At 41.1% G+C, this 18,360-nt stretch overlaps 2 protein-coding genes across 2 annotated transcripts in view; one reads left to right on the top strand and one right to left on the bottom strand.

The window, feature by feature from the left end:
- Window positions 1–703, top strand: part of FBXO36 (F-box protein 36) — a 98,480-nt gene extending 97,777 nt beyond the window's left edge. The window contains exon 4 of the mRNA XM_068967674.1: window positions 515–703. Within this exon, the coding sequence (XP_068823775.1) occupies window positions 515–703 (189 nt within the window). The remainder of the gene's footprint in view (window positions 1–514) is intronic.
- A 14,375-nt stretch (window positions 704–15,078) lies between these two features.
- Window positions 15,079–18,360, bottom strand: part of SLC16A14 (solute carrier family 16 member 14) — a 30,869-nt gene continuing 27,587 nt past the window's right edge. Inside the window, exon 5 of the mRNA XM_068969391.1 lies at window positions 15,079–15,230. Coding sequence (XP_068825492.1) covers window positions 15,079–15,230 — 152 coding nt within the window. The remainder of the gene's footprint in view (window positions 15,231–18,360) is intronic.

Consider the following 18,360-nt stretch of genomic DNA (forward strand, 5'->3'; position numbering starts at 1 on the left):
CAAACCCACGGCTCTCCTGTGTGGCAGGCAGATTTTTGACCGCTGAGCCACCTGGGAAGCCAGAGGTGACTTAAGCCAGGGTTTAACATGAAGGCACCTGAGCAGAAGTTAGCAATGCTCCTGCAGCCCTAGGTGAAGAGGGGTCAACCACACATTGTCAGCCTCTGCTATGTGGCTAATCGGAAATTCACCCTACCAGGCTATCTGCACAAACTATGTTATGTTGTATGGGCACTATTTATAACTAGCTGGCATTTTGCATCTCAAATGAGATCAGGACTCAGTTTACTCCCTTAATTGAGTATTGCTCAGTCCTTTAGATACTTGGGTGCTTGCCTCTCTCCCCACAGAGGAAATTTCAGGAACTGGAACTATGGCTTGCGCCTCTCCGTGCATCCGCGGTGTTTCCTCCCAGGTCTCACGGGCAGCAGGAGTTGGACAGCGATGTTGAGTGAGTGAATGACTTTCCCTTAACCCGCGTGTGATGTCACCGCCCTCTGACTTCTACCCACAGTTGTGCATGTCGGAGGAACTGTGGGAGCAGATCGTCCGGAGCTCCTGTGACCACATCACTCCCGACATGCGAGCCCTGGCCCAGGACATGGGCTGGAGACGGATGTACTTCACCAGCAAGCTGCAGCTCCAGCGGCACCTCCGCAAGAGGAAGCAGCGGCAGGGAAGCCAGCGAAGCAGTCAGCTCTAGACGCACACGTTCCCGCTGCTGGGGAGTAAGAGGCACGGTGTGTTTTCCTTCTGTGTCAGACCTCTTCCGCTGCCATCCCTTAAGCGCTAAGGCCTTGCTGATTCAAGGAGTCATAGAGTATTTGCACACACACGCAGCACCACGCCTGCCTCTGCCAGGCCTTTTGCCTGAACCACAGTCTAGGCTACAGGTCAGGGAGGGTCAGGTCATGACCCTGGCACCACTCGGGGGTGGGGGGCTGCAGGACAGGAGGCCCCCATGTCCTGCCACCACATTAGAAAAGAGGCTTCTGCTGTATGGAAACAATAAATGGTTATTGGCAGGTTTTTATTTCAGATGTATTTTATCTAGGCGTTGGAAAGGGGAAAGTGGGCTTTTGGAGTTTTTCCCGGTGTTGTGTCATCTGAGTTCACCCATGAGTAGAGTAGGTGGCCGAGTGTGCCCACAGGGAGCCATGAGGGAACAGGGGCCACGGAGTGGGAGGGGGGAGTGCTCCCATGAGGGCAGCTGCCTCCCCAACTCTGCTCCTTGAAGTTGGTATTCAGGGCCCCCACTCTGTGGACCAGGGATGCCAGGCGTGTCCCCCACGTGGACAGCCTCTGACCTGGCCCCCTGGGACGTGGCTGGAGAGAAGCCTAGACATTCTGCTCGTAGACTGGGTGCAGAATTTAACTTCCCAGGACTTTATGTTGTCAAATAAACCTGTAGATATTTCTTAGAGAGATGCTGCTCCCCACAAGGAATCTGGAGTATCATCACTTTCATAACAGGGATTTTTTTTTTTTTGCGGGGAGGGTATTTGATCTTTATTTTTATTAAAATATTTTATACAGATTTTTAGAGGTTACTTTCCACTTACAGTTATTGCCAAATATTGGCTGTATTCCCCATGTTGTACAATACATCCTTGAGCTTATCTTTTCCCAGCAGTTAGTACTGTCCACTCTCCCACAGCTATGTTGCCCCTCCCCTTCCTGCCTCCCACTGGTGACCACTAGTTTCTTCTCTAGACCTGTGAGTCTGCTTCTTCTTTTGGTAATATTCACCAGTTTGTTGTGTTTTTTAGATTCCATGTGTGAGTATAACAGGGAGTTTTAGGAACACAGGCTGGGGCTTCCCTGGTGGTCCAGTGGTTAAGAATCCATCCCGCAGTGCAGGGGACATGAGTTTGATTCCTGGTCGGGGAACTAAGATCCCACATGCCAGGGAGCTAGCTACAAAGAAAGATCCCTTAGGACACAACAGAGACCCGAAGGAATAAGTATTTAAAGAAAACACACACACACACACACACACACACACACACACACACACACTCACACACACAGGCTGTGGTAATGCAGGTTGAAAACCCAAGCACAGTTTGTATTCTGTTAAGTTGGCAGAGGAGCAAAAGCAGTACAGTTTGCAGGGAGGAAAATTCTACCTCCCTGAGATGGGTTATTTTAACAATTGTTTTCTTCCCGAGAGCTCATACCAAGTAAGTACCCATACAGCAAATAGTCTCATGACTCCTTTCAGGGTACAGAACAAAGTAGCTCTCAGCCTCCCGTCACCTTATCAACCTTATCAGTGCTTCTTGCCCGCAATCTCCACTTTGCTACCTAGAAAAAATACAGCCCCCTCCCCAGGCCAGAGGACCTTCCTGTGATGCCCGGGGACATCCTAAATGGGAGCCAGAGGTGGGCTCTGGCTTTTCTCGACACCTCACCCCTCGGGAACAGCTCCATAGCCATGGCTTGGCGACAGATTCTTGTTTCCTGTTTTACTAAACCTGGATTCCTACCAGATCAGATTTTAACCCTCATCCACGCGCCCTTAACACTCAGTCTTGGGTTTCCAGGGATGTCTGTGAAATCAAACGCAGTCTGCTTCCTGGCAGATGAAGCGTCTGTCAAAGTGGCGTCTGGATTTAGTCCAAGCACAGAGCAAAGACTTCACTGGCGAGAGACCCAGGCCTCCGGTCCTGCCCAGGAACGAGGCAGGGTGGCTGGCTGGCAGGCAGAGGGCTCGTGCCTCTGTGTGGCTCCTGCTGCTTTGCTTCACTTGGAAGTTCCAGACTTCACTCCCGGGCAGGTTTTCAGTGACAGGTTAATACCACGTGTGTACAGCAACTGTGTGCATGTACCCTGTGGCAAGTCAACAGAACTGTGTAAATATCAACTTACAGCCCATTTGTGACCTTGATGCAAAGTGTCAACAGCTTAAAAATTTCATGTGTAATGTTTTATCAAGTGAGTTCTGAAAGCTTATGGGCATGCATAATAAGCTAGATTCAACCTGCATTAATAAGAACACAAATACGGCTGTTTAAAAACTTGCTATCTATATCAAAGGTTATAAGATAAAAATAGATGCTAAAAATGAAATAATTAAAAATGAATTATTGTATGTTGGCTATTATTAATAGTTAAACAACATAGGTTATTAGCTGATTTTAATAATTATTCGCCCTCATAATTTCACTGCCTTATTACCTAATTGAAATTATTTTTACCAAAATAGGGACCGTATCATCAACCTAAAATCCTGTAAGACACCAGCAACCTCAGTGGTCGATCATTCTGCCCCTCTCTCCCGCCTCCATGGGGAGGCAATGGTGATTTTGCCTCTCCGACTCTGCTGACAGTTTTTATGTGGACGGATAAATCTGCTTCGTTCATGACACATCGTTTCAGAGTGAAATGTCACAGCAGTTTATACTTTTGTCTTTTTTCGTCTTTTCGCTCAAAAGTGCTTCTGCCTGGCTATCACTCACCATTGTAACTGTAAAAGTAAAATGCTGATATTCTCCAGTGACTCATATGTTTAGTGTTATAAAAATAATTTATTAACAGTTGCATATGTGAATATTTAATTTATAGACTAAAGAAATATGTATATTTTACTCCATGTCAACTGCTAGTACTGCTTTTTATTCTTGAAGAGGTTAGTATATTACATGCATTAAACTTTGATTATATGGAATCTGCAATGAAAAAAATAATACTTGTATTTCTTTTTGGCTTTGCTGGATCTTTGCGCGGGCTTTTCTCCAGGTGAGCGGGTGCTACTGTCCAGTTGCAGCGCGCAGGCTTCTCACTGTGGAGCTTCTGTTCAGGGGCTTCTGCTGTTGGGGAGCACAGGCTCTAGGCGCACAGGCTCAGGAGTCTGGTTCGCGGGCCCTAGAGTGAGCAGGCTCCGGCAGTTGGGGCAGACGGGCTTAGCTGCTCCGTAGCATGTGGAACCTTCCTGGACCAGGGATGGAACCCATGTCCCCTGCACTAGCAGATGCATTCTTATCCACTGTGGCACCAGGGAAGTCCCTGTTCCAAGCCTTTGATGAACTAGATCATTGCCCACCTTCCCACAAGCATACTATTATACGTGCATGTGTGCGTGCTCAGTCGCTCAGTCGTGTCTGACTCTGTGCGACCCCACGGACTGTAGCCCACCAGGCTCCTCTGTCCATGGGATTTCCCAGGCAAGAATACTGGAGTGGCTTGCCATTTCCCCCTCCTCCAAGGGATCTTCCCAACCCAGGGATTAAGCCCATGTCTCCTGTGTCTCCTGCATTGGCAGGTAGACTCTTTACCACTGCGCCACCTGGGAAGCAAGCACACTACTGTGCATTTACTTAAAATAATAATGAGCACATTCTTCTTCAAGGCCCTCGCATGCTCTAAGAGCAAAGCAGGTAAAGGACTGAGTTGCAGAGTGGAACATGTCTCACTGGTACCTTCCCAAATTCAGTCCTCTCTTCTTCCTGCTACTTTCCTCCACCAACGACCAGGCCTTCCCAAGAACTCGCACCTCTTCCCACTCCACCTGACATTGGAAGAGGCTCCCCAGTGCCAGTTTGAGACCCTCAGGCCAATCCTGCTTTGACTGCTGGAGGTCCACACAGTTCCTTTACGGCATCTTTAATGCATTGCCAGTGATCTGCTCTCTGCCCTGACTCAGTTTCCCTTTCCTGATGCCAAATGCTGCTGCTTCCGTCTTTGCAATTCAACATCAGCCTTTTCTCCCCCACCACTGTTCGCCCAACATTTTGGCTTTATAACCCTCCATTCAGTGTTATGTTTAAGTCACACTCCATTTATTGTTATATTTAAGCATGGATCATTAACTTTAAGGGAGATTAGAAATCTTGTTTCCTTGGTTCACAGCTGTACCATCTAATTGCAAAGATGCTGGAAAAGATGAATCTAAAATCTACTGAAAAAAAGTACAGATTTGAAACAAAATATGACTTAAAAGCTACCTATTCCATGGCTTTACAATGTTAAAGTTTTACCTTTGTGTTACCTCATAAGTTGTGGCATCATGTTAAGAGAAATCATTCAGAGTCTAAAGAAAAAGGAATTGAATATTTTAAATGCAGATATGATGAGTTCATTAAATGCCAAAAATTGTTCATTATAGCTTTTCAACCCAGGAAGGCAAAGCCACTGGAGTGCCCTGCAGGCAGGCAACTTGCGCGGTGTGTGCCATCACAGAAAGTTCCTCTGGCAGAAAGGCAGGTGAGCCTGCGAGCTGCCACTGCTGACTGCTGGCTGGCCAGAGAGTCAGTAGAAGACATCACAGCGGCGCCACTTTATATCATACAGGAGCTTGTGAACTCAAAGATGAAGCTGCAAACAGGAAGGCTGAGTTAATACCTTCTCTGCAAGAATGGTACTTTTGTCTCACAAACGGGCAAATCAACGGATGTGTCCAGACTCGCCATTTTGCTTGTGTTCATCCAGTGTTACACGAACTAGACAAAGATCTTTTATGTGAATGCTTAGAAGCAAACACAAGGGGTGCTGAGACGTTCCAAATACTGAATAACTTCATTCAGTCTCATGGTTGGTCCTGGAGTCACTGTGTTGAGGTTTGCACTGACGATGCAGGGCAATGGTGGCTGCTGTTAGGGCCTTGGCACAAGTCGGAGCAGGGCCACTCCAGTGTACCAGAAGTCACTGTATTTCTCATTGGCATGCTTGTAGTCAAATAAGGTTCACTTAAGGACATCCTTGATGAAACAGTAAAAATGATCACTTTTATGAAATCTTTACTCTGATTTCACATCTTTTTGAATATCCTGTGTGACAAAATTGTTACTGAATCAAACTTGAGTCTGACAGAGCAGCAAAGCCAATCTACTGACACCTGGTTGTGGTGAAGGAAAATACAGTATTTATTTGCAAGGTGCAAGAAAGGAATACAGGCAGCTCATGCTTAAAGACCCAAATTCTTCTAGCTTTCTGGGGAGGTTTTTAAAAAAAGTGTGAGGTAACAGATTGAATGCAGAAACAAACATGAGAACCCTATCTGTTCTCAAACATGAGAACCCCCAACTGTCTTTTATTAATGCAAATATTAAAGAAATTTGCAAAAATGTAAAACAATGTCACTACTCTTACTAAAATTTTTTTTTGGGAAATATGGTTGCTTTTCAAAAAATGTTTTATATGAATGTGAGTTCACTGTTATTTTAGAATGAAGTAATAACAAATATTTTTTAATTTTCTTAGTTTTTTTCCCTAATATGGTAAATATCAACAAGATATAGCCTATGAAAACAGAATATCTTTGGGACTTCATTGGGGACCTGAGACCCAAGAGTTTGAGAACTCTAAGTCTAGGATTTGTAGTCTGTGTCTTTCATTTGACAAGTAGACATACCAAGGGATGGTTCTTCAGTTGTTTTCTTGAGCCTCTATGTATTTTACACTATTAATTACAATTTCATTTAAGCAGGTCACAAGTCTAATTTCCCTTAGCTTCCTTATCAAATTGTCACTTTTAGCAACAGTAGCTTCCTTTGCATGCAGGCAAGCACTTTGCATGAGCTGGCCTTGTTCTATTAGGAGCCCAGTTTACATCTGTTGAGTGGAAAGGAACTATGGAGCCACACAGTGGAATAAAAATACTATGTACTAGGAATGCTCCATGGATAGTAATTGACCAGAATTTCATCCTGAAAGAAGGAAATAAAGCAAGGGAGTTAGGATGAGCACTTGAAATCGATTGAAGGTTGACAGAAGTATTTATCACCACATTACACATTATGGTTAAAAATCAGAAACACCCTAAGTGGTCAACAATCAGGAATTTGGTTGTTGTTTTTTTTTTAAGATTTATTTATTTTTTGGTCATTCTGCATTGGCTGGACTTCATTGCTTTGCTTGGAGTTTCCCTAGTTGTGTTGAGCAGGGGCTTACTCCCTAGCTGCAGCGCACAGGCCTCTCACTGTAGTGGCTTCTCACTGTAGCGGCCTCTCTCGTGCAGAGTGTAGCCTCTAGCATGGGCTTCAGCAGCTGTGGCTCGTGGGCTCTACAGTGTAAGCTCAGTAGTTGTGGCACACAGGTTTACCTGCTCCATGGCATGGGGGATCCTCCTGGATCAGGGATCGAATCTGTGTCTCCTGCATTGACAGGTGGACTCTTTACCACTGAGCTGCCAGGGAAGTTTGGTTTTAAAACATTATAATTTATACAATCATTAAAAGTGATATTGCAGATAGGTATTTGTCACATGGAATTTATTTGGACATAAATTGACCATTTTTTCTCCCTCCTTGCTGCCCCATCTCCTTGCCCTTTAAAAAAGAGTTGACAGAACACCATTATCAAAACTATGTTTAATCCCTCAGTTGTGCTGGAGTGAAAAAGCTGGTTGAGACCACTGGACTGAGGATGCATATCAACTGATACAGAGAGATGTCACTGACACAGTGTTCATGCCAAGAACACATTATAATTTGCTTTATAATAACATTTAATTATAAATTATAGAGTATAAAAGTGATTTTTGTGAAACACCCAAAAAGTAAGAAGATATAAAAGATATCGCAATGTCTATATCAGAGTATTGGAATTACATTAAAATTTTTTTCTTCTTTTTCTTATTTTTATTCTATTTTCAGTATGCTAATACATACTTATGTGCTTATCAAATTCAGTATATCAATGAACATGTAACATAATACTTTTGTAACAGGAAAACAAAATTATTTTTAATTTGTTAAAATACAATAACTCACAAGTTTCTCTTTATCAAAGTGTTACACTGGTAGTGACTTAACAAAAGGAAAAAAACCATGCTAATAAACTCACTGTTGCTTTTTCAAATTGGCTGGAATGCTTTATATTTTGGTTGTGCCGAAGGGCATGCAGGATCTTAGTTTCCTGACCAGGGATCAAACTCACAGCCCCTGAAGTGGAAGCATGGGGTCTTAACCATTGGACCAGCAGGGAAGTCCCTGGAATGCGTTACTCTTAAATATACCGAAAGCTGGTCTCCAATTTTAGTGACCATAAAGGAGCTGGAATGCAAAGGTAGGAAGTCAAGAGATACCTGGAGTAACAAGGAAGTTTGGTCTTCCCTGGTGGCTCAACTGCTAAAGAATCCACTTGTAATGTGGGAGACCTGAGTTTGATCCCTGGGTTGGGAAGATCCCCTGGAGAAGGGAATGGTTACCCACTCCAGTATTCTGGCCTGGAGAATTCCATGGACACTAGAGTCCATGGGTTCCCAAAGAATCAGACACGACTGAGCAACTTTCACTTTTTTCACTTGGCCTTTTAGTACAAAATGAAGCAGGACAAAGGCTAACAGAATTCTGCCAAGAGAACCCACTGGTCATAGCAAACGCCCTCTTCCAACAAAACAAGAGATGACTCTACATATGGATATTACCAGATGGCCAATACCATAATCAAATTGGTTATATTCTTTGCAGCTGAAAATGGAGAAGCTCTATACAGTCAGCAAAAATAAGACTGGGAGCTGACTGGCTCAGATCATGAACTCCTTATTGCAAAATTCAGACTTACTTAAATTGGAGAAAGTAGGGAAAACCACTAGACCATTCAAGTATGACCAAAATCAAATCCCTTACAATTATACAGTGGAAGTGACAGATTCAAGGGATTAGATCTGATAGAGTGCCTGAAGAACTATGGACAGAGGTTTGTAACACTGTACAGGAAGCAGTGATCAAGACCATCATCAAGAAAAAGAAATGCAAAAAGGCAAAATAGCTGTCTGAAGGGACCTTAAAAATAGCTGAGAAAAGAAGAGAAAGAAAGAAAGTGAAGTCGCTCAGTCGTGTCCAACTCTGCGACCCTGTGGACTATAGCCTACCAGGCTCCTCAGTCCATGAAATTTTCCAGGTGAGAGTACTGGAGTGGGTTGCCATTTCCTTCTCCAGGGGATCTTCCCGATCCAGGGATTGAACCCAATTCTTCCGCATTGCAGGCAGACGCTTTACCGTCTGAGCCACCAGGGAAGCCCAGAGAAGCTACAGGCAAAGGAAAAAATGAAAGATATACTCACCTGAATGCAGAATTCCAAAAAATAGCAAGGAGAGATAAGAAAGCCTTCCTCAGTGATCAATGCAAAGAAATAGAGGAAAACGATAGAATGGGAAAGACTAGAGATCTCTTCAAGAAAATTAGAGATACTGAGGGAACATTTCATGCAAAGATGGCACAATAAAGGACAGAAATGGTATGGACCTAACAGAAGCAGAAGATATTAAGAAGAGGTGGCAAGATTACACAGAACTATACAAAAAGGATTTGAATGACCCAGATAACCACAATGGTGTGATCTCTCACCTAGAGCCAGACACCCTAGAGTGCAAAGTCAAGTAGGCCTTAGGAAGCATCACTACAAACAAAGCTAGTGGAGCTGATGGAATTCCAACTGAGCTATAAATCCTAAAAGATGATGCTGTGACAGTGCTGCACTCAATATGCCAGAAAATCTGGGAAATTCAGCAGTGTATACAGCACTGGAAAAGGTCAGTTTTCATTCCCATCCCAAAGAAAGGCCATGCCAAAGAATTTTCAAATGATTGCACAATTGCATTCACTTCACATGTTAACAAAGTAATGCTCAAAATTCTCCAGCTAGGCTTCAATAGTATGTGAACCAAGAACTTCCAAATGTTCAAGCTGGATTTAGAAACAGCAAAGGAACCAGAGATCAAACTGTCAATATTCGTTGGATCACAGAAGAAAAACAAGAGAATTCCAGAAAAACATCAATTTATTCTTCATTGACTAGGCTAAAGCCTTTGACTGAGTGGGTCACAACACACTGTGGAAGATTCTTAAAGAGATGGAAACACTTTACCTGCCTCCTGAGAAACCTGTATGCAGGTCAAGAGGCAACAGTTAGAACCAGACATGAAACAACGGACTGGTTCCAAATTGGAAAGGAGTACGTCAAGGCTGTATATTGTCACCCTGCTTATTTAACTTATGTGCATCATGAGAAACGCTGGGCTGGATGAAGCAGAAGCTGGAATCAAGATTGCCAGGAGAAATATCAATAACCTCAGAAATGCAGATGATACCACCCTAATGGCAGAAAGTGAAGAGGAACTAAAGAGCCTCTTGATGAAAGTGAAAAAGCATGAAAAAGCTGGCTTAAAATTCAACATTCAGAAAACTAAGACCATGGCATCTGGTCCCATCACTTCATGGCAAATAGATGGAGAAACAATGGAAACAGGGTCAGACTTTATTTTCTTGGGCTCCATAATCAGTGTAGATGGTGCTTACAGCCATGAAATTAAAAGATTCTTGATTCTTGGAAGAAAAGCTATGACAAACCTAGGCAACATATTAAAAAGCAGAGACATTACATTGCTCACAAAGGTCTGTGTAGTCAAAGCTATGGTTTTTCCAGTAGTCATGTATGGATGTGAGAGTTAGACAATAAAGAAGGCTGAGCACTGAAAAAAACTGATGCTTTTGAATTGTGGTGTTGGAGAAAACTCTTTTGAGAGTCCCTTGGACTGCAAGGAGATCCAACCAGTCAATCCTAAAGGAAATCAATCCTGAATATTCATTGGAAGGACTGATACTAAAGCTGAAGCTCCAGTACTTTGGCCACCTGATGCAAAGAGCTGACTCATTTGAAAAGACCCTGATGCTGGGAAAGATTGAAGGTAGGAGGAGAAGGTGATGACAGAGGACGAGATGGTTGGATGATATCACCAACTCAATGGACATGAATTTGAGCAAGCTCTGGGAGATGGTGAAGGACAGGAAGGCTTGGAGTGCTGCAGTCCATGGGGTCACAACGAGTCAGGCACAACTAAGCGACTGTCAACAACAACAAGAATCAACTGATAAGCTTATCTACAAGGAAGATTTATTGCCCAATCCCCCAAGATTCCAATCCACTAGGTTTTTATGTAGCTCCAGGAACCTGCATTTAAAACAATTTTGGGGACTTCCCTGGCAGTTCAGTTGTTAAGGCTCCATGCTTCCAATGCAGGGAGTGTGGGCTTGACCGCTGGTTGGAAATCTAAAGATCCTACATGCCTTGTGGCCTAAAAATAAATAAATAGATGAAACACGAAAAAAAAGTCTGGACACAAGTTTTGAATTGGAAAAACATCCTGTGTATAAGGGAAAATGTCAGTCCCACCCCAGAACCCAAACTTATTCCTCCCTAGAGCTGAACACTGTTAATGTTTTTTTGTGTTTCCTTCCAGAAATGTTCTCTCTCTATATATATGTATATATGTATATATATATGTATATATGTGTATATATATATATGCACACACACAAGACATGAATCACCTTTTTTGTAGTTAGTAAAAATGTAATTGGGAGTACATTAGACATCTTGATTTTTTCCTCTTAGCAATTTATCTTGAATACTGTTTTCTAATTTTATAATGGATCTGTCTCTTTTTTTGTAATATTTGCATAAATACCATACTTTATTAAGCACTTCCCGCTGATAGACATTTAAATTATATCCAGTCTTTTATATAGCAAACAATAAATCAAACAACCCTTATTCATTTGTCTTTGTTCATGTACAACAAATTTTAGAAATGTAGTTGCTCAGTTAAAAAGTTTTTAACCTTTTAAATTTTGTAGCTAAAGCTGGCCCTTCTAACAATTAATGTTAGGTAATTTTCTCCAGGTGGTTTGGTAACCATGAATGCATGCATGCTCAGTCACTCAGTCATGTCTGACTCTGCAACTCCATGTAGCCCCTCTAGGCTTCTCTGTCCATGGGATTTTTCAGGCAAGAATACTGAAATGAGTCGCCATTTCCTACCCCAGGGGATTTTCCCCACCCAGAGATCAAAGCCACATCTCCTGTGTCTCCTGCATTGGCAAGTGGATTCTTTACCACTGTGCCACTTGGGAAGCAGGTTTGGTAACCACACCTAGAGAAAAACTCTTTTCCAAGGAAAGAACCGAACTGATAATCATCACTTAGGAATTTTCCTCTTAAAACCCAGAAAATAAAGATTTTGTACAGAAACTCACTGACCAACTTTAAAGTGGACAAAATTTATTTAGTTATATGTAAATAAAATTATTTGGATACATGAGGGAAAACCTATAAAGCATATAACATTACAATCAACTATAATATCTTCAAAGAACTGTAAATAATATTTTAAACAGGATATATTAATGTACTTGCTGTAATTCTTTACACACATTCTCTTTTTTTCTGTTGGCAACATGAATATTGCAAGTAAGATTTACTTTGTTTTTGTAAAATGAGGACTTGATTTGGAAGAAATCATCACTTCCATAAATACAGTAAATCAACAAACAACTGGATGGACTGAACATGAGAAGGTCTAACTTGGATATTTAACCAAAGCTGGACCATCAGATAAAAAGTTTGTATTTTGTGATGCACAACTAACAGTGCAAACATTGACACTGGCTATTTAGCACCATTCCAAATATGTAACTCTGCCTGGAGAAGACTCTTGAGAGTCCCCTGGACTGCAAGGAGATCAATCAGTCAATCCTAAAGGAAATCAATCCTGAACATTTATTGGAAGGGCTGATGCTGAAGCTGAAGCTCCAATACTTTGGCCACCTGATGTGAAGAGCCAATTCATTGGAAAATATCCTGATGCTGGGAAAGATTGAGGGCAAGAGGAGAAGGGATGACAGAGGATGAGATGGTTGGATGGCATCATCGACACAATGGACATGAACTTGAGCAAACTCAGGGAGATCGTGAAGGACAGGGAAACCTGGTGTGCTGCAGTCCATGGGGTCACAAGGAGTCAGACACGACTGAGCGACTAAACAACAACTCGTTAATTTGATCGTGTCAGTAAATGAAAGTAAGGAAGCAATGTCATCAGTTTTAAAACCCACAACATGATTTTCAATTGAATCATCCTAAATTAATGGTAAATATATACTGAGAGAGAAAAAACACTGTGTCAGCATTGAAGATTACCTTTATCAAAAACAGAGAGCAGGATCTTTTCATAGCAACCAAAGCTGTCACGATAACAAACAGGTCGTGTTGGACCAAATGGAGTATGACATGCAATTTATTATCTATCATAATTTACAGGCAATTCTCGATTCAGTGGCGGTAATATTGTGAGTGTATTAGCCATGCTTTTGTTCCTCCTTTCCACTAGCTGCCTTTTATTATTATTGTTATTTTGGTGGTCCCTTTCATTACACAACCCCTCCCACTAGACATTAGAGCAGGAAATAATGGAGATGAAACAAAAAGGAAATGTGTGCATGTAATCACTTGTTAACAGCTCTGAAGGGTTTGGTGGAGTAAAAGACTGAAACAGCTGGCTAAAATTAGACTGGGGTAACATTCTGTGACTCCAGTTACTAGTACCACTCCTGTCTAATCATCAAGGATAATTGAGAATGGTCTGTACTCACTTTAGATAAATTTGACCCGAGACACTGGCAATGATATTAAAATATTTGTGTGTGTGTGATAAGCAAATCGTGAGTGAAAATTTAAATAGTTCTAAAATATGTGTAAACAAGTAAGGCAGCCAGAAATTTCAAAATGATTCTCGGAAGAACATTTTGCAGTCTGAAAAATGTTTGGCTTAGAAAAATAGAGATCTCCGATAAAGGAAGAGCATTATTCAATGTCATGAATTATAGTTATCTTCTGTATGAAATCAATCAAGAGAACTATTTTAAAAACTGTGCTGAGCTCAGGCAAATGAATTGTCCAGAGCACACCAAGAGGCACTGGAGAAGGGCTATTTGTTACCACTACTCCAATGTCAAGTGCACAGACGTTTGGACCAAGGGCCTTTTGTTTATTATCCTCACAACACGATAGTCTTATATTTAGGATTAGTAACATGCTTTACAAATGGTTTAAACAACCAGCTTTACACATCAATCAGCAATTAGTTTTCTACTTTATTTACTGGGTAAGAGAAACTCAGAAAAAAATTTCTATAGGCCCCAGAGCATGCTGATAAACTAAGAGGCCAATAAAACGAATAAAAGTGCTTGAATTTTAGCCCTTGACTCAATGGTTATATGCACAAATATGACTTTCACTAAGGAGATTATTTATATTATTTATTAAGATTGGTCTCAGATTCAGTTTATAACTATATAATACTGCATTAGGAGTAACAGCAAATGCTATTTTTAGAGAAAGATTTAGAAACTGTATGCCTTAGCTGCAGAATTCTTTAATAAAAATATAAACTGTGTTTCTTTAATTGTACTAAATGCATTGCCTTTGAAATTAGGGTCTGCCTTTGTTTTACACTGGTAGAGCAATTGCTCTCTGTAATACTTTCTGAAGTCTAGTATTTTCTTGTGCTTAAAATTCATTTACAGGTTTCCTCCACCATCTGAAAGCAGAGAGCATTCTATGAAACCTTAATCGAAATGGCATAAAGCAAAGAAGCCATGACCTCCGGACACATCTTGCTAATGGATGCACAAATAAACTGAGATCAAGCACAGATGCTCATAGACACCATCCAAAGTCCTGGCGACTTGATGCTGAGATGCCTGCGTGGTTCTTGGGAGGGAGCTTGGCGCTGCCTCTGCAAACGTTCGCAGCAAAACAAATGCTGAACAAGGTTCCCCCTTTTTTGTAAAAGCAAAAATCCTCCTCTAGTTTTTTCCTGTGAGCAAAAACTAATGCAGGTCTTTCATAAAAGCAAAGTAGTGAAAAATGCTTTCAAAAAGCAGGGGAAACCTTTAACTGTTAAGTTTTTCAGAAGCACTTAGACACCTTATTTTCACCTTACAAAGAAGTAACTAGGTTGAGAAGCTTTCATTCTCTGTTTTAAAAGCTATATCTAAAACCCTAGTCCGAGTATGGATGACGAGATAGTTTTTAGAAGGGAATTTCTACCAGTGATTCAATAGGCTGTCTTCACAGGACACTGGCATCGCTAAGGTGTGCGTGGTCCACAGCGTCTCTCCCCACGCGGACAGGCAGCACTGCTTTCACATGAAGCCATGGCAACAGCATTTAAAACAACAGTGCCAGTTACGGGACAACACGCTTTCCCACGACATGTCACAGGCTCCTCACAGTAGCCATGTGAGGTGTGCATGAGGATGACAAGGGAACCTTACACGGAACATCACAGGACACTACACATTTGCGCCATCCATGTATTTTTTTCTGGATTGTTCTATAATTTGAATACACGGTTGAATGAGTAAAAAGAGGATTCCTACCATGTAGAGTAAACCGCTTATATAGAAGGAAAAGTCATATTTTTGGGTGATGTCGTAGATCCACCCTACAAAACAGAAAAGAATATATTCAGCATAATGAAGTTGAGATAAACAAAGTCAAGAACACAAAGCAAATATTTATTGCTACTATAAGTAATTTTCTAAGAATGTATTATGTGTCATTTAATGCCCCAGACATTTCATGTAGCCATTTTCTAAGTCTGGGCGCTGTTGGAACCTGAGTTCTCAGTGCCTGGGAATGACTACATTTACGTTTAAAGCCACTGGGGTGCTTTTAAAGGCACTGAAACAGTAGCTGGCAGACCTATGGGAAAAATGTGGCTCATAGGCCTTGGGGCTAACTTTTAAGCTGGCAAAAAGCCAACAGTGAAAAGTGACTCTAACAATTTTCTTTTTTACACAAATCTTTTCTAAAACCTCAAAACATTTCTGAAGAAGTTTCTAGTGAGTATCCAAAAAGGCTGAGCAGAAGATACTTGAACTTTGATTCATTCTGAAGTATATGAGGGTAAACATCTGTTCGAGAAGGATTCAAAATTTCTAGGTTTTCTGAAATTCACATTTACAGCTATAAACCTTAATATATATTTAAACTTATGAAAGTTTAAATTGCCAAAGACATAGCCTTAAATGGTAAGTTATCAGTTCTTTTATTTATTTTTTAAAATTATTTATTATTATTATTATTTTTTTACTTTACAATACTGTATTGGTTTTGCCATAAGTTAAGTCGCTCAGTCGTGTCCGACTCTGCGACCCCATGGACTGTAGCTCACTAGGCTCCTCCGTCCATGGGATTCTCCAGGCAAGAATACTAGAGTGGGTTGCCATTTCCTTCTCCAGGGGATCTTCCCAACCCAGGGATCAAACCTAGGTCTCCTGTATTAGAGGCAGATGCTTTAACCTCTGAGCCACCAGGGAAGCCCATACATTGACATGAAAATACTTTACTCTTAATGTTACAGTCTGATGGGTTTCCCTAGTGGCAGGGGTAAAGAATACACCTGCCAATGCAGGAGACACGGGTTTGATCCCTGGGTTGGGAAGACTCACTGGAGAAGGAAATGGAAACCCACTCTAGTATTCTTGCCATGGCTTCACAGAGGAGCCTGGTGGGCTATAGTACTTGGGGTCACAAAAAGAGTTGGATAAGACTTAGCAACTAAACAACAACATTAGTCTGATATTTTCATATAATGATCTTACTAAGGACTTCGCAAAATTCTACCATATTTCATGAATTCTGAGATACCGTGAATTACATGATGCATCATTATCTTACGTATCAATAAAAAAGGAATACTTGTCAATTAAAATATGACTTGATGTTTTCTTAGAACTATGTAAAAGGCATTCTGACTTCAGAGATGTTAAAATGTGAAAAAGAAAAGTTTCAGAAACTATGAAACATGATGTTTCATTCACTTCAGTGATTAAGGATCAGTCATGGTCCCCACATTGCCAGTTATGCAAACTGAGAGGATTAAGCTAGACGCAGAATTTTATTTATGATAAAAATGCAAACATTCACTTTTTCCATTTCAGCAAGTGCATTAATTAGCAGAGGCATAAGAAAAATATAAATTATTTAATGACCAAACAGTATTCCATGGCCACTTTAAAAAAGTATCTAATGATACTGCAAATGAATGGATAAATGTAACTTAAACCCTCTCCCACCAACAAACGGCTACACAACATCAGCTGCTAAATGTGTAAACTAGTTTCTCTGACTTCCTGGGTGTTATCTCTATCTCTTGCTTATTGTAGCCAGTGCTTAATGTTCCTCAATGAGTCAAGGCCATCATAAAGAAAAACAAACAACACTTAATAGCATCAAAATTGTATACTTTTGAAAAATCCCCTCAAAAGCTATGAATTCTGGTTTACTTTAAAGTAAACCAAGCTTTTGAGTCTGTCATTTGATACATAACAGAAGAGAATATCAGAATCTTTAAATGTGGCTTAGTAAATGTTCTATCATCTTTTTTTTACTCTCCAATTTGAGACAAGAGAGGCAGATAAGACTATGCATATAATCCAGAAACAGTGATTCAGCTTCAGCACTGAATCAGAAAGTTCACTGACATATGAACTAAAATACATCCAGCTTTGCTTGTGCCTCCATCGGTTAGCTGTGGACTACTATGAATTATGATGAAGTGAAGAATTCACTGGCAGATAACGCTGAGTGGTATGTCTTCACAAGCAGAGTACAAGACAGCACTATCTTAACTTATAATTTGTAAAAAATCAATACATATAAACGAGGTTCTCATAACAGTCCACTCATTCCAGATGAATGCTGATCTTGTCAGTTTAACAGTTCATTCCTCACTTTTCTATGATCAAGTCATTGGGAGTTAGAAAGTGATGCTTCTAAGCAACCAACAGCTCAAACAGGTTGATTTCCCACCACCGCTTATCATGAAATCAGAGACAGGATAAAATCCTCATTACAAAATTAATATGTACTTAGTTCAGACTATTTACTTACTTGCTTTTTTGTTAGAAGTGGTTGAGTACAAGCTCCAGGGCTCTGTGATATGGCCCCTATCCACCTCTCTTGCTGCCCCGAACTCAAACACAGGCACAAGCCATTCTGAATTTTTTGGAGTTTCAAGCACATTTGTCTTGGCACCCTGACTGTACATGTACTATTACTCCTTCTGGGGGACAGCAATAAACCCATCTCCCTTAGAGAACATCCTACCGTCTCCTTCCACCACTCCATCCTCCCTGATGCCTGCAGACTATAGGAAACAGGACTAAGTATTGTTATAGCCTTACACTGAATTAGTTAGATTTTAAAGTCTTTCACCTTTCCTCTAAAAGTATAAACTTCTGTAAAAACACCTTCACACGTCCCAATCTTTAAAATTAACTCAATTTTTCAAAAAGTGCAACCAACTTTACCAAACAATTTGACAGTGCAAATTGGTAGGAGCGGCCCTAATTTTTACATTAAATTAATTCCATGGTTTTCTCCAATCTACCTTTAGGATTTATTCTGAAATGATTCCAGATCCTGCCATCTCTGCTAGTTTGAACTCAACTTAGTCCTGAGTCTGGTGCAAAGCAGGTCGGGAGACAGCACTTTTATCACGTGCTTCAGTCCAGCACATGGGGACAAAACTCTTTAGAAATGACACGTTTCAGAGGAGACACCCACCT

The sequence above is a fragment of the Capricornis sumatraensis genome, chromosome 3, assembly GCF_032405125.1.
Source record: "Capricornis sumatraensis isolate serow.1 chromosome 3, serow.2, whole genome shotgun sequence".
In the NCBI taxonomy this organism is placed as follows: Eukaryota; Metazoa; Chordata; class Mammalia; order Artiodactyla; family Bovidae; genus Capricornis; species Capricornis sumatraensis.